General features: G+C 37.3%; 1 protein-coding gene across 1 annotated transcript; it reads left to right on the top strand.

Moving 5' to 3' along the window:
- Nucleotides 1-839: 839 nt before the first annotated feature.
- LOC122662469 (protein RCC2 homolog) lies at nucleotides 840-11,008 on the top strand. Its single transcript, XM_043858100.1, has 16 exons — nucleotides 840-1,278; nucleotides 1,500-1,561; nucleotides 1,639-1,706; nucleotides 2,168-2,289; nucleotides 3,358-3,463; nucleotides 3,617-3,668; nucleotides 3,752-3,869; nucleotides 3,979-4,009; nucleotides 4,132-4,155; nucleotides 4,351-4,475; nucleotides 6,188-6,269; nucleotides 6,931-7,053; nucleotides 7,178-7,231; nucleotides 7,316-7,385; nucleotides 9,102-9,135; nucleotides 10,426-11,008. The coding sequence occupies exons 1-16, from the start codon at nucleotides 1,080-1,082 to the stop codon at nucleotides 10,767-10,769; spliced, it is 1,614 nt and encodes a 537-aa protein (XP_043714035.1). The 5' UTR covers nucleotides 840-1,079; the 3' UTR covers nucleotides 10,770-11,008.
- Nucleotides 11,009-15,435: the final 4,427 nt, after the last annotated feature.

Here is a 15,435-nt window from a genome sequence, read left to right as displayed (position 1 = left end):
TTCCTTACAACATCAAGGATGGAAGATCCATGGAGGTACTCAATTTTTAATTCCAGCCACACAGCTACCCAAATACGTTTTAGAGAAGTCATATGAAAGAAAGATATAAAGTTTTATGTGTTAATCCCAGATGTCATCCTTTATTTGTTTGGTCAATTTCAGCTTAATGCTATTTTCTCATTTGTAGATATGACGTTATATATTATTTTGTTGTAAATTCAACTTTGACAACTTTATATTTGACAGTTAAATTCAATTGAGATAAATCGCTCTTTTATATAGAGGATACTTATTTTGGAATCGAATAAAATTTGTTGAAACCCTATTTCACAAAATTTGGGAGTACCTCGGGGATTTTACTACAAGAGGTAAGTTTCATTAATTTTTTGCTATTTTAATTAAAAAAGAAAATTAATGAACAAATATTAAAATCAAGGGAGAATGTTCTTTGTGCCGCAACGGGGAGCAGACTACGCTGCAGCACAGAAAACATCGCCCCTAAAATCAAACATGATTTGCCGTCAATTCAAAAGATTTGTTAAAAAAAAATCAATCTAGATTCGAAATCAAGCACAGCTGATTCTAATTTGAATTGGAAGATTCACCAAAGCATATGAAGAACAAAACCGTCCAAAAAAATTGGAAAAAAGAGAGATGTAAGAAAATTCAAAAAAGGAGGGAGGGTAATGTGGAGGGGATTGGTAATGCCGTTTTGAATTCTAAAGCAAAAAACCCAAATACCCATTGGCCATAAAGTAGTGACTAGTTAGAGTGAGTTGGTCCATTCCCAAGAATCTAACAAATAATAAATCGAGGAAGCGAAGGAAATCAATCTCTCACATTTTCTATTTTCTATTTCCGCTGTTTCCAACTTTTTTTGTTTCAACAGGGGTTGAAGTTTCGTTTTTTTTTTCTTTCCCTCTTTCAGATCTAGGGCCAAATCCGCTTCCCTCGACTAGCCGTTAAACCCAACCTCCCATTACCTTCCCTGCTCTTCACCTCCTTCTTGGTTCCAGTAGTTAGTTTATCGGATTGATTCCTTTTTTTTTGTGGGTTTTCTTAGTTCTCACTGACCAGAGATGTCGGCTGTGGAAACGGATAAAAAGCCGGAGGAGGAAAAAACGACGGTGAAGGTGGGTGGAGAGTTGTTGTTCTGTGGAGCAACCAACTGGGATTCTATCGGCCGTCGAGGAGCTCCGGTTGAATCAAACTTGGTCTCCCCAACTCGCTTGCGTCCACTCGTTGGCATCGACATTTGTTTCGTTGCTTCGGGTTGCAGTAAGTTCATTCATTTGCTTGAACTACTACTGGTTTGATCAGTTGGATAGTTGCTTATGCCACTAAACTGTTCTAGTCATTAGCTTACACGGCTACTAATGATCATCGAAATGTATTGAGGTTCAATAGTGCTTTTCCATGTATTTTGTCTACGTTCATTTCCTTGCAAGAGGTCCTAATAGAGTTCTTGTGTATGGTTTTCTCTGTCAATGCCCATGTAGCTTCTTGTCATTGTGTGGCGTTAGATGTTGAAGGTCGCTGCTATACTTGGGGTCGGAATGAGGTATAACAATACGTACACTTTTTTTGTTTTGTTTTTAAAGTGATATAATCTTGTACTAATGACTTAAGGGTTTGCAGAAGGGACAGCTGGGACATGGAGATTACCTTCAGCGCGATAGGCCTACAGTCGTGTCGGACCTATTGAAGTAATTTGCATTTCTCTTGGTTCAAGCATTGTATTTTAAACATAAATTAACGAACTTGAACTATTATTCCCAAGCTCTAGTAAGCCAGATCATATGCAATGCCCATGTAGTTGTGTTGGATGCATTTATTCACAATTGCATCATTTTGTGTTGGACTATTATGCCAGACAAACTTGAACTAGTATTCCCAAGCTCTAATAACCCAGCATCATTTTGTGTTGGATGCAATTTATTAACAATTTTATATCTGATTAGGAATAAGTTGTTGAACATTTTGTCTCTTAAGAATCATATGTCAAGTTAGATAGGGAACTTGCATTTACTTTATATTAAGCTGCAACTTGATCATTTTTGTTTCCTAGTTGGCTTCTTCTGATTCCATGTGAAGGTATACAGTTAACTAATTGCCTGGTTGATTTATGCTAGTGAAAATCTGAATTATATGATGCTGTTCGGTGTAGACACAAAATCATTAGAGCAGGTGCTGGTAGGGGCCATGTCGTGGTTGTAACTGAAGATGGCAACTCCTTCTCTTTTGGATGGAACAAGCATGGGCAGTTGGGTTCTGGTTCAGTAAAGAATGGTAAGTCATCTTTTGGAGTTTTCATCAGTGTTTCCTTATATGACCATTGACTCCTGCAATTTCTTAGGCATGCATTCTGGATGAGAGCATTGGTGATCGTGGCTAGGTAGGACAAAATGTCTGTTATTTGCTAATGTTATGTCTATGTTTGCTTGTTATTGTCTTTCTCTGCTTGGAAGAAACATGCATGAGACCTGTGATGTAGATATGCAGGTGGCAAATAACCCTTCTTTCTCTATTTATTTTGAATAAATGAGGGCAAGTTTGATTTTGGACCTGCTTCCATTCATTGGTTCTCTTAAAGAATTCATCTTAAATCAACAAGTGACAATTAAATTGTAGGACAGTAGATTAAATTTTTGGGGACTGAGGTTGTGAGGTTGCAGATGTTACAGTTTCTATTTTGGTTTTGAGGTTGTAGATCAAATTGTATTTGCATATCTATGTTCACTGTTTTCATTTCTGTATTTGATGTAACCTTTTTCGTTACAAGGACATTGTATTCAACATCATTCCTATTTTGTGCAAGCTTGCTATCAATTGCCTTTGAGTCTCCTCTCTGGAAGCATTATGCTTGAGGTTCATTTTGTCGGACCACTATTGTCTTGAATGTTCTTCGTTTACTTGTCACTTCATACTCGTTGTAACCTTTTTCATCACATGTACATTATATGTGGCTAAGAATTCCTTGTGTTTTGCATTTACCTGAGGAATTGGTCTGTTCTAGTGTCTTTTTACAATTTTTTCTTAAATCTCTAATTTATAATTTACATCTCCATTTCAAGGACTTCAACATTTCTCATCTTTCTATCATTTCTATGATTTTAAAGTGAACTGGTTTATGCCAGATCCTAACCCTGAGAAGATGTAAACCTGTCATCTCAGTTTAAGTGGATTCTGACAATTCTTTAAACAAATATTGCGAAGTGACTGGAGGATGCGTTTTTTATTGTTTCAGTTGTTCTTGCTGAACATCTATTTCTGTAGAATTTCGTAACCATGGTAAATTTATTTGCATGGGAACATTCTTCGGGTAATTTAATAACATCTTCATTCAAATTTCTGTAGAATTTGAGCTATCCCCAGTCCGCTGTCTGGTTTCTGATGTCACAAATGCTGTTTGTGGGGCTGACTTTACTGTGTGGCTATCTTCTGTTGAAGGATCGTCGATATTGTATGGTTTGCAGATTTGCTATTTTCATATTTCCTTAATTCTGAATGTGTTGATTACTTTGCATCTTTGTGGTGGCCTAGATGGCTGCCTTATGCCTCTTCATATTGTCTGTCTCTTGCTGATGTATCTGCTATTCTGCTTGTTGGTTATCAGAACTGCTGGTCTTCCACAATATGGTCAACTTGGACATGGAACAGACAATGAGGTATTTTCTAGAAAGGTTTGATCCTTTTTACTTGAATGCTGGATTTTGCCTAGAATCTTGAAAGAATGTTGGATACCTTGCAGTACAATACTAAAGAAAGTTCAGTGAGACTTGCTTATGAGCCCCAGCCTCGCCCGAAAGCTATAGCTTCGCTTGCTGGAGACACTATTGTAAAAGTTGCATGTGGCACAAATCATACAGGTTAACTGGAACATCTTCCCTTCCTATGTTCTGTTATGGCTTCTTGCTGTACATGGTTTGTTTTTTTCATACTGTTATAGTATTGATACCTATAATTTGCCATTTCCAGTTGCTGTGGACTCAAAAGGCTTCGTTTATACGTATGTACTTCTTCTGTTGCTGTAATATTATTTCATCTTTTTTCTAGTGAAAGGTTTCCCAGAAGATATATTTTGTATTATTGTATGACGTAAGCCTCTTTCTTGTTCTGATGCATATTCAGGTGGGGATTTGGTGGCTATGGAAGGTTGGAATGTCAGCAACTGCTGTTTTGTATGTCACTTTTTATGCATGTTATTTTGGCCCCCCTCCTACCCCTCAAGAAGAAAATGCCAGATAAAGGAGGGAAGTTAAAAAATATGGTTTCCTTCCAATTAACTGTTTGAATTTGTTCATGGTTGTGCTGATGTTCTGTTTGCAACTGCTTGCGTTGGCCATATAGGCTTGGACATAGAGAGCAGAAGGATGAATGGGTTCCTCGTCGCGTTGAAGTCTTTTCAAGAAACAATGTTCTACCTCCTAATGCCTTGGTTTCAGCTGGTTCTGTTAATTCTGCATGCACTGCTGGTATTTGTTGGTCCACTATATTGCATTCAATGCGAAGGCTTTATGATGAAAATTTCTTGATATATGTTTCTTTTATTTTGTTTGGGTTTGGTCTTTAGGGATCTTTTTCTTTGCTACTTCTGACCAACTTCTTGTTTTCTTTGACTCTTCTGAAATAATGGGGAAAGAGGGGAAGGAGAACAATCTGTCCTCGTTTTCTTTAAGTGCCAGTTCAGATGTTTTTAAAATCTGGGGACTAGGGACAAGCCTAAAGATAGTGGGAAAGAAACCCTAAACTTACTTTTAGACTTTTAGCGGATTAGCGGGCAGTACAGCCTCTTGTATGGTTTATTGAAGTTAAAAAAAATCTGGCTTATCAAGCATTGTAAATTTGATGACATTACTTGCTATCCACTTCTTCTATCTCCCCCCTCCCACACACGCAAAAAATAAAAGAAAAGTCTTAGTTTCCATGTCTTCCTATCTTTGAAATTACTTCTATTTCAATCCTGTGGGTTTGCTGGCATTTTAGTCAGTTGAAGCATCTAATGTTTTTCTTTAAAACAAGAACTTACTGAGTTAAGATATAAAATATCCTCCCTTTTAAAATTCGAACTAGAGGTTAGGAATAAAGATAGAAGGGTAACCTCATAGTTTTTCTTGCGTCTGCTGAGGAACGTATAATTTATATACAAGCTGTTGCCTTATCCATAAATGGGTTTGTTATCAGTAATATGTATCATGTCCTAAGTAATCGCGAAGAACCATAATGGTAAGAAATATCACTGGAAATTATAACTAGGTTTTTTAAGCTTTGGGTGAAGGACATTTTAGTTAAATGATCTATGGCAGGAACTTAATAAGCGTTGGAGTTCTTATAAGGGGTTATGAATCCTATTGTAATGATCAGTGAAACTCATTGAAATCTTTTTTATGATCTGAATGATCTGTAGTGCTTCATTTGAAATTTTAAATATTGGTAAACTGATGAAAGTAATGAAATTATCATTTTGTATCAAGAGTGTCTCGGCTGTTTTATTGTAACTAGATGTTATGGAGTTGTGTCACACAATTGTGGGAACAAAATATAACATTCAAAATGCCAAGAGGTTTACGGATATTTCTTGTTTTGTGGAATGTCCGGGCTTGGAGATTTTTGCACATGATCAGACAAGTTCATGCTGTTGCCTCTTCCTTACATCTCATTGGAATGGAAATGCAAATTGCTTACACCCTTGAAAGACTTGGAATGTAAAGCATGATGATTTTTTGCATTTGGGTTGAGTCTTCCATTTTAGGGAGGGGCAATTTTTCATATTTTTTTGCTTCTGGCTTTTTATCTGCTTTTCCTTTACTGCGTTTAAACTCTTGTGTTTTGTTTTGGTGTTCCGTTTTAACAAATTGATTGTTATCCTTTTGAAAAGGTGTTTATATTTAGGGAGAGGGATAGGCACACCGCCCGTGTGTGGTAAACTAGCGGGCAGTACCAATTGGGTGCGGGATGGGGTATCATACAGGAGGGGTAAGGGAGCCATTTTAAAGGCCGGAAGAGAGAGATAGACACAGTGGGTGCTAGCTTACAGTACACCAGCGGTTTGCCTAGCCTTTTCCCTTATGTTATAAATGAAAAGGAAAATAATTAAGTCTCCATTTATGTGTGTGTGTGTGTATGTGTGAAAGAGTAGGTTTCCAGCCTGACTGGTGATGTTTCTTATTTTTGTTTTCTTTTCCAGGTGGAGGGCAGTTGTATATGTGGGGCAAGATAAAGACTACAGGCGATGATTGGATGTATCCAAAGCCTCTAATGGATTTAAGGTTGTGCCTTACAGACATACTTTACCTTCTTGCTAATGATTGCCGTCTTCTATCCTTGATTAGTTATTCTTTTTGTTGGTTACAAATGAACACAAACTGGTAAACAGGCATGTTAGTTGCAGATTTAGTGCATTTTCTGAGGATTGACATTGCAGTTAAACAGTACCAACCTCCCCCCCCCCCCCCCCAACAAATAAAAAAAACCCAAAAAAAGGGAAAAACATTGCAGTTAAATGAAAACAAAAACATATTAAGTGCAGGAAAACCAGTAATGTTTTGACATACTCTTGAAGATTCTGTTCGACTTAATCCCTCTTTCATGGCTGCGTATCTTTCTGGCTGAGGAATGGGAAATCTTTCTCCTGTTACATGAATCAAATGTTTGCAGCTAAATGAAAACAAAGACATAATAAGTGGAAGATAACCAGTAATATTTGATAAACTCCTGAAAAAATTTATCTTTAAAAAAAAATCTCAGGAGAAAGAGAGAGTTTCTGATAGCCACCTATATTTCCAGTACTTATAAAAGACTGGTTGATGCCAAGTCCTGTGTTCCATTTGTCAGATACTATATAAAGTTGAACACTTGTAATAATGTTCAAAGAAAAGATAACTGTATTCATATTGTTGCTCACTTATTTTCTGAATAATTTGTCACCAGTGGCTGGAATATACGTTGCATTGATTCAGGCTCCATGCACCATTTCTGTGGTGCTGACGATTCATGTATAAGTTGGGGACATGCTGTGTATGGTGAGCTTGGATATGGCCCTGATGGACAAAAGTACGTGTCCCCCCTCTTTTGATGTCAACAATGATTCCTTGCTCCTTTTTACTAAGAAGTATCTGTCCTTTTCCTTCTAGTATTTTTTTTAACCATCACTGATGTGAGTCATCTTCCATGATAGGTCTTCTTCGATTCCCAAAAAGGTTGATATATTAGAGGGTATGCATGTTATCAGGTGTGTAATTGAGTGGCTTATTCTCCCTGGAGGTATTCAATGCTTGCTGTGGTGACACTGATTTAGTTATTTAATTTCCTGTAGTGTCGCTTGTGGTTTGGGCCTTTCTATGATTGTTGTTGATAGGACAAATGTTGGTGACCGACTTGACCAGGTAAAATCTGAGTGTATGTTGGTTTTTTACTTCAAACAATTTTCCCTTTTTTTCTACAGTTCACTTTTTGAACGGGTATGAAATCTATGGTTGGTGGTAATGCAGTACCTACTTGGGTAAAACAAGACTGGCATATCTAGTCATGGAGGAGGCAGGGGGGTTGCCACCTTCATTGATGCTTTTCGTAAAGGGCTTTTAAGAGGCTTTTGTGAAGTTCTCTTATATGAAAAGGTGAAGCTATGGTTGTCAAGGCCTCCCTAGGCTTCACCTAGGCCCCAAGGCCCTTCAAAATGGGATAGTTTCACCTGGTTTTTTACAAGTTGGCCATCACCTAAGAGTCTCCTTGGCCTGGTTTTGACCTAGTCGAGCATCATTTTAGGGTTTTTCCCCCTTTAACTCATGTGTATGGTTGTATGCTTTTATGATGCACCTTGTTGCATTATCATTTCTTTAAGGGTTTAAATTGGAAAAATGATTATAACTTAGCGTAAAATTAATTTAATTGGAAAATAAATATTTAACTGATCATTTTTGCTTGTTTTAGTGAATGTTGAATGATCCTTGATTCATTGGTGAATGCTTCATTCCCCTCTTTAGTTTATAGTTTATATCACTTCTAAGTGGACTAAATATTGACATTTTGTTCTGGATATTAGTAAACAGTAAGTCCTAACATAGCCTGGAAGGTCCTAAACTAAACCTGTTTTATGCACGTCTTGACAAATAAAGCCTCACTTAGACCTCAAGGCTCCTAGCCAGCGCATTGCCTCACCTTGCGCCTCAACAACTATGGGGGGAAGCTCAGGAATGCCAAAGTCCACTCAACCCAAAGCCTATCCCAACCAGCAGCTTAGGCAAAGGTTTTTTGTTTGCATGATGGGTTCTAGTCTGGTCCAACAAGTAGCCTTTATCTGGGCTTGGGATTGCCACTGGAAAGTTCCATGTTTCAGTAATTTTATGTTTCTGAAATACGTTAACCGTTGTTACTGTCTGCATTCAGCCGTTCATGGTCTTTCACTCAGAAGATGAGAAATGGAGTCCTTTTTGAATACTGAATACACGATATTTTTTTATTAGGGACATGTGGTCAGGGTGTTTTTTTTTTTAAATCTTTTTCTCCTATTATCTTTTTAGCTTTTCCAGTGCCTTGTGCCTGTGGATATCCCCAATGATGTCTTGGCAAGTAGGCATGCAATGGTCTCCTTCTGTCATTTAGAGCAAGAAACATTCATTTCTCGAATATACTCTTGGATCGGACATTGTGTTTACATACATACCTTGCTGAGCCAGTCTATTCCAATACTTTGCATGGAAACTGGAAGCAAGTTTTTAAAACCTAGATTAGGCATTAGATCTGTTCATCTGTATCCATCTATTCTGATTCGAATCCAGCCTTAATTGGTCAAGACTCGGTCAGACTTGGTACAAACACCATTTTCAGAATTGGGTGAAATCAAGATCAGGTTTGGCCGATTGCAAATCAAATTGGTGGTTTGCCCGATCTGAATTTGATTTTTGAAACTGGAAGTGCCATTACAATTGTTCATTTGAAAAAATTCAATGATTTATCATGTTAAAAAAGAAAAATGTAGGGATGGTTTTTATGTAATTCCCATACTTGCCTATTTCAATATCACTGTATTTTATCTATTTCTTTGTTGCTGCTAGCTTAATTTCTGCTAATAATATGCATCTGATTCTCCCTGTTTTTGGCAGCTCAATATTTATGATGGCAAAGCTTCTGCTGAAGGTACGCTAAAATTTTTAAATTGCTATACAAATTTTCTAGAATGGCATGGAAGTTATATATGTCTGCATAAGATTAGATTGACCTGGACAAATCAATTCTAATAATATGAAGTTACCTTAGTACTTTTACCTTGGTAATAATTGCCAAATTTTAACCCATATCACATGACAAACATTGGTTCATGCAATAATTCATCAAATTCCAATTAATTTGAGCATAATAAGAGGGCTAAAAATGCATCCAAATTTGTGGAAAATTATGAAGATGCCAATAACCTCCAATATTACATATTAAAGTTCAGTGGCATTTCCACGATCTGGTAAAACTTGAGTGATGAGAGATGGGTGTCAGATCCTCCATAAGAAGGACCCCCCACCTGTCCACCAAAATACTCATCACATAGCAGCTGTGAACTTCAGTAACCTTTCGTATGTTCATCTCCCGGGATGGTGGTGGTGAGGGAAGAAGAACCTTGTCTAATGTTCAAAATATCTTAGTTATTTGTTGCAATTGGTTGGTACTTTTAATGGTCATATTATTTGCAACAATAGCAAAGAACATTATAATAGATCAAGATCTGTCGAAAGGTTGGTCAACATTGTTGAAGAAATCCAGCAGAAACACTAATTTGCTCCATGATTGCAAGAGACTGGCCAGCTTGATTAAGAATGCGAAGAATTCTCAAAATAACAGTGAAGAACTTGTCACAGATGAATAAAATTAACTCTATGTTCCCTTGCAGAATAGAGGAACAAAATTAGGCAAAACCATCAAATGCTTGTGTGTATTGGTATGTTTCCTTTGTTACCCAGCCATTCATGGCATTGCTTTTGGAATCTATGATACTGAACTGGACTCCAGCAATTTTTAAGTGTAGGATCAATATGGTCCTACACCACTGATCTGGAAACTGAAGTAGGAAAGTTAACAGATATGTATCTACAGTTGATACCCAGCAATATTCTGAAATTTTCATCATTCCATTGTATCTTTTTATTACCTTGGATAGATCCAATATCAATATGCATTGTGCTGTGGGCTTATACTTTGAATTATGCGCCTAGTCGATTGGCTATATATATATATATATTTGGGGGGGGGGGGGGGGGAGGGGTCATGTGGCCAAATCAGTTCTTGAGAATTGTGGGTTTGCATTCGCAAGTTCAGTAATGAGGCTTAGCAATTTAAGATGCGACATGTTCTTGACTCGACACGTTGTGTCATTTCCAGATGTTATATAATTCAGATCTTGGATTTCTTCGTAGTAAAATTAAATTTCTCCTTTAACAGTTGGTGAAGAACCTGAGAGCAAAAATTCTGCAGTCAAGAGAACTGGGGTAAGGAATGCTGCTAAGGAGTCTGCTAACTCAAAGAAAAAGAAGAAGCCTTTGGAATCTGACTCCGAAGACGAAGAGAAACATGGTGATGAAGATGAAGATGAAGATGATGATGATGATGATGATAGTGAAGAGGATGCTAATGGCCAGCAAGAAGACAAGAAGCAACGCGGTGGTAAATCATCTGGTAGAGGTCGAGGTAGGGGTGCAAAAAAACTTCCAATAGAGGAGAAGAAAAAGTCAGGGCGTGGTCGGGGGAGGGGAAAAGCAGGAAAGAGAGGAAGACCCAGCAAGTGATAGGTTTCTTCTAATATCCCAACCAGAATTTTGTTCAGAAAACTGTATTATTTTTCATTGCTACTATTTGATTGCTGGTTTCCTTTCAATGAGTCTAATTTTATTGTGTTTGTCATTGACAATACTATTGAACTAACAATTGGGATTTAACCCAATTCCGATGGAAGAATGGATGGAGCAAAAGCTCTCACAGATGTAACCTTATACCTATTTCTCAATATCATTGGCCATTTTTCTCATTCTATCTTTCTGTCTTTCTGTCTGTGGTTTTCGCCTTAATGAGTTGTCCTTGATTTTCAATGCAGTCAGGTTCAACTTGAAGAGAATTTTAACATCAAATTTGGCCAAAATTCCCGAGTTTTTGCTGTGGCTGTGTCATACTGACTCTTCCTCCAGAATCAAGGGTGATCTGTGGAGGGGCCTAGTTATGAACCTCCAAATCCAATTAATGGATCCTAACTTGGAGAGGTGTGTGCCCTAAACCTTGTCTGGAGTGACCTCTGGCCTGGGAAGTCATTCTGCTTGAAAATTGTGGACACTGATAGTTTCAGGTTCTTTGTTTCAATATATTTTGTTTGTCTTTTCAGCAAAACAATTTCAAGTAGCCTGTTAACAACCATGTGGTCTAGAGATGAGAATCTTGGTAACCCAGATCCGTTTTGTATTGTTGTGTGACATAGACAACTTGCATTGCACGTTGAGGTCCTCCATAAACAGTTAAATAATAACCTTAACATGCTTGCCTGTTAAGGAGAAGGTGAGGAGGTCCCATCACCCATGGGGTCAGTAATGTACTCATACTACGTGCCCCCTACTAAGGAATAAGGAGAGAGAGTTGCCCGATCTAACTCTTGCCAAGGAGGATGGAATGTCTCACAATCTCTGGTAGTCTGTGTTGATGATAACAAATCTTGCACAATTGCACACTCTCTGTCATTCCACCAGATGGTGTGGCAGACCATTACCATCATATGCTGTTCTCTAAGGAAGAATTGGTTATTGCTGATGAGAGATCATTGCCATGAACTTTGAAAAGTAACCAAGGTTCTACCCTTGCTAGCTTTCCCTTTGTATGTGGTCCCTAGACCTAGAATTCATCTTTACTAGGGCAAAAGGATCAAGTTGTCCTTCACCAGTGGAGAAGGAAGAAGAAAATCAATAAGAAAGGAATGTATTTCTAGGTAACTTAGGAGGGTGGGCTTTGGTGCAATGGTTAAGATTGTTCCATTGTGATCAAGAGATCACAGGTTTGAGTCTGGAAACAGTCTCTTTGCTGAAAGCAGGGGTAAGATTGCGTATATTATGACCCTCTCTAGACCCCGTGTGGCGGGAGCCTCATGCAGTGGATACACCCTTTTTATGCACGTAGATTCCGTTTGGTTGCAAGGGAAATTGAAGGGAACGGAAGTGAAAATTTCAAAACTAATAAAGGAACTTTACACCACATGGTTATGTCTCTTACTCTTAATCATTCCATTTTTTATAATTATTTTGCATCTAAATTCTTTGGATTTGGAAAGTAAAATAAAAAAGGGAGGTGGTTCTCTGTCCGAGCTCCTTGTGTCTATATCTTTCTCCCCAAAACAAGAGGTAGAGATGTCTTTTTACAAGGGGAGGAGAGAGATAGACACATGGGAGCATTGATGAAGCCTATGCTCTCGGACAGAGTTCTTTTTTCCAACAAAAAATTACATCTAAAAAATATTATTACTAAATATGATAAGAAATTAAATAATTTATACAATCATGTTAGTTAATAATTACAAGAATTTCCTTTTTAGGTTTGAAAATTTTCACTTCTTTTTCCTTCAATTTCCGTTGCAATCAAACGGAACATAAGAAAGAATGATGTTAAATGGAGAAATGGACTTAGAGAGCTTGAAGATCAAGGACTAGATTAAAAATTAATCTACAAAGAATTGGTAGGAAAAAACATTGATGGCAGGGTTAAGAATAAGTATGATTTTAAATAGAGTTAAATGAATAAAATATGATTTTAAAAGATTCTCAACTCGGAATCCAACAGTGCTCTACATAGACATACACATGTTAGAGAGAAAATTTAGGGTTGACTCTTCTTTTAAAAAAAATGGTGCAAGGAATGACCTGGTTTACATTAGATATATCACTGTTCTAGCATTACCATCTTCAAACCAACATTACAAAATCCAATTTGAACTCTCTCCCCTTTCCCACCAAGAAAAGAAAAAGGAAAAAAAAAAATCTAACATTTTAATATGCTCATATGATAGTTACCCATTTTCTAGTTTTCTAGACTTCGCATGGTATCGGAACGGTTATTGGTAATACGAAAAACCAATACGATATTGATACGGTATCGATCTGGATCGGTCAAAATTATCCATTGATTTCCTTAAAAATGAGTTTTCGGATCATTTTACCCCTTATCCGTATCACACTATCGATACGGTATCGGCACAGTATCGATATCGATGACTAACAAAACCGATACATATCACCCGATATAGGTGATACGATACCGATACTTAGAACCATGATCTGTACCATGATAGATTTCACCAAGAAAATTTTCCCCTTCTCCTGAAAGGGCACTTTGCTTGGGTTATACTTGTAAATAAATTGAGAAACAAGAAAATGGACAGTAAAACCTAAAAATCAAACCATACCCAATACAGTTTGATTTGCTCCCTTATAGCATTTTGAACAGTATACGGAGGAATTTTTATCCTATGCTGTAACTGCACGGTGTTGTACTACATCGTGCGGCGACTGCAGAGGCCATATGCATCATGTGGGATCCACTGTGTCACATGGCCTCTGCTGCATCGCACGATGCAATACAGCACCATGCTGTAACAGGAGAGGATAACGATTCGTATAAGGAATGATAGGGATTGAAAAACTATTCTTTTGGGTAGAAAGTTAAGAAGCATAAAAAAGGGGGGAGGAAAAAAGTCTAATATTGTGGTTTCCAAAACCTGGCCATGGAGTCTGTTCAAGGCTTTCTCCTTTGTCCATGGGCAGTTGCTTTTAGGAAAAAATTTTAGTACATGGCATTTAATAACTCAACCACATTTTTTAAGATAAACAAAAAGGTTTCTTTGTTTGATAAAACTAGTGAGTAATAAATTTTGCCACGTGGAAAGGTCATACGACAATTTTAATCATATGGATGTTATGAAATGGTCTAGATTGATTACATGTTAAATTTTTTATCCAAACTCGAAATATGAGATGTGTGATGGAGAGAGAGAGAGAGAGGGTGAACTTACTATTTTAGCCATCATATTCAAAGTCCATTAAAAGCTATTGGAAGAGGTGATTGACACATAGGATATCTGAATCCCAGATTAACCATAAGTAGGTTTTATACTTACAAATTTTAAATCCCAAAGCAGTCCATAAAATCGGTTTTAATTACCAACAGCATCATTGAGTTGACTCGGCCATCTCAATGCAAGTCAAGTAATAAATGATTTCAACTAATGAAGACCAATTCTTAATAGAAACAAACCAGATACAGTTACATCCAAATCTACTCTAATTAAGTTGAATTTCAATTGGTTTGGTATCATGATCAAATCCATTGAAATCTCATATGTGGAAGCAAGCATCTGTGATTACCTTCTAATTTAACTTTTAGCATGTGAGATGGGTTCCACAGGAACAGGAGTAAGAGAAAGTAGTAAAAAAGGAAGAAGACACATCACAAAGCAAGTTTTTATGGATTTTTCCTTGTGATACTGACCTCTCCTATCACTCCCACTCAAGCTTCAATTCCCATAATGAGAGCTTTATACTGAGAAAGAAAGTTTTGTTCTACTGAAAATGATTTCCAAGTCTTCAGTTGGTAATGGTGGGTAGCATCTGTTTTTATACACTCCACCTTGGGAACAAAAAAAAAAAGAAAAGATGAAAAGGAAAAGCTCAAAGGAAGAGGAAGCCAATGAAGTTGTTGAGCATCTTGACCCATTAATGAAGGTTAAAGAATGTAAACTTTAAGATCCTATAACTTTGGTCATGACTCAGTGATTTGCCGGGTCAAATTGAGTTGATGACTCATTTCTCTCCCCCATACGGCCCACCTCCACATGGCCCACATCCCTCAAAGAATCCCACTTGCCGGTGATATCACAATACACATATAATATCATCAAATGCGAATCTTTATCCCTTGCAATTCCCTGTCTGGTATAGTTTATACGATTTCCTAACAAAGGGGATGCAATGACCATTCCACTCCTTATCGAACACTCTACCCAGATGGGATCCACCCTCTCTTATTAGAGACATTAGGGGAACTATACCGATCAAAATGCAGGAGATATTTTTCCCATCACATGCTGTGCGTGATACGAAAGAAAGGACCATCTATTTATGACAATATGTTGTAACGGTATATAATAAATGTTACTGAAAACAATGGGTATGGCTTGCCTTGGATCCATAGTTTTGTTTGGTACAGAATGCTAACAAAGAAAGAGAGATACTTCTTGTCAAATTAGTGGGGTTTTTTTGGTAATATTGTCAAGAATTAGATTTGGTGACAATGGTATTTGTATTTGTTGGAGGGATCTCATACTCTATTCCTCTCAAATTAGTGGTTAGAGTTAGATTTGGTGACAATGGTATTTGTATTTGTATTTGTTGAAGGGTTCCCATCCCACATCTCTCTCTCTCTCTC

Source organism: Telopea speciosissima, chromosome 5 (assembly GCF_018873765.1).
Source record: "Telopea speciosissima isolate NSW1024214 ecotype Mountain lineage chromosome 5, Tspe_v1, whole genome shotgun sequence".
NCBI lineage: Eukaryota > Viridiplantae > Streptophyta > Magnoliopsida > Proteales > Proteaceae > Telopea > Telopea speciosissima.
The sequence above is the reverse complement of the archived record's forward strand: the minus strand, read 5'-3'. Positions and strand labels throughout refer to the sequence as shown.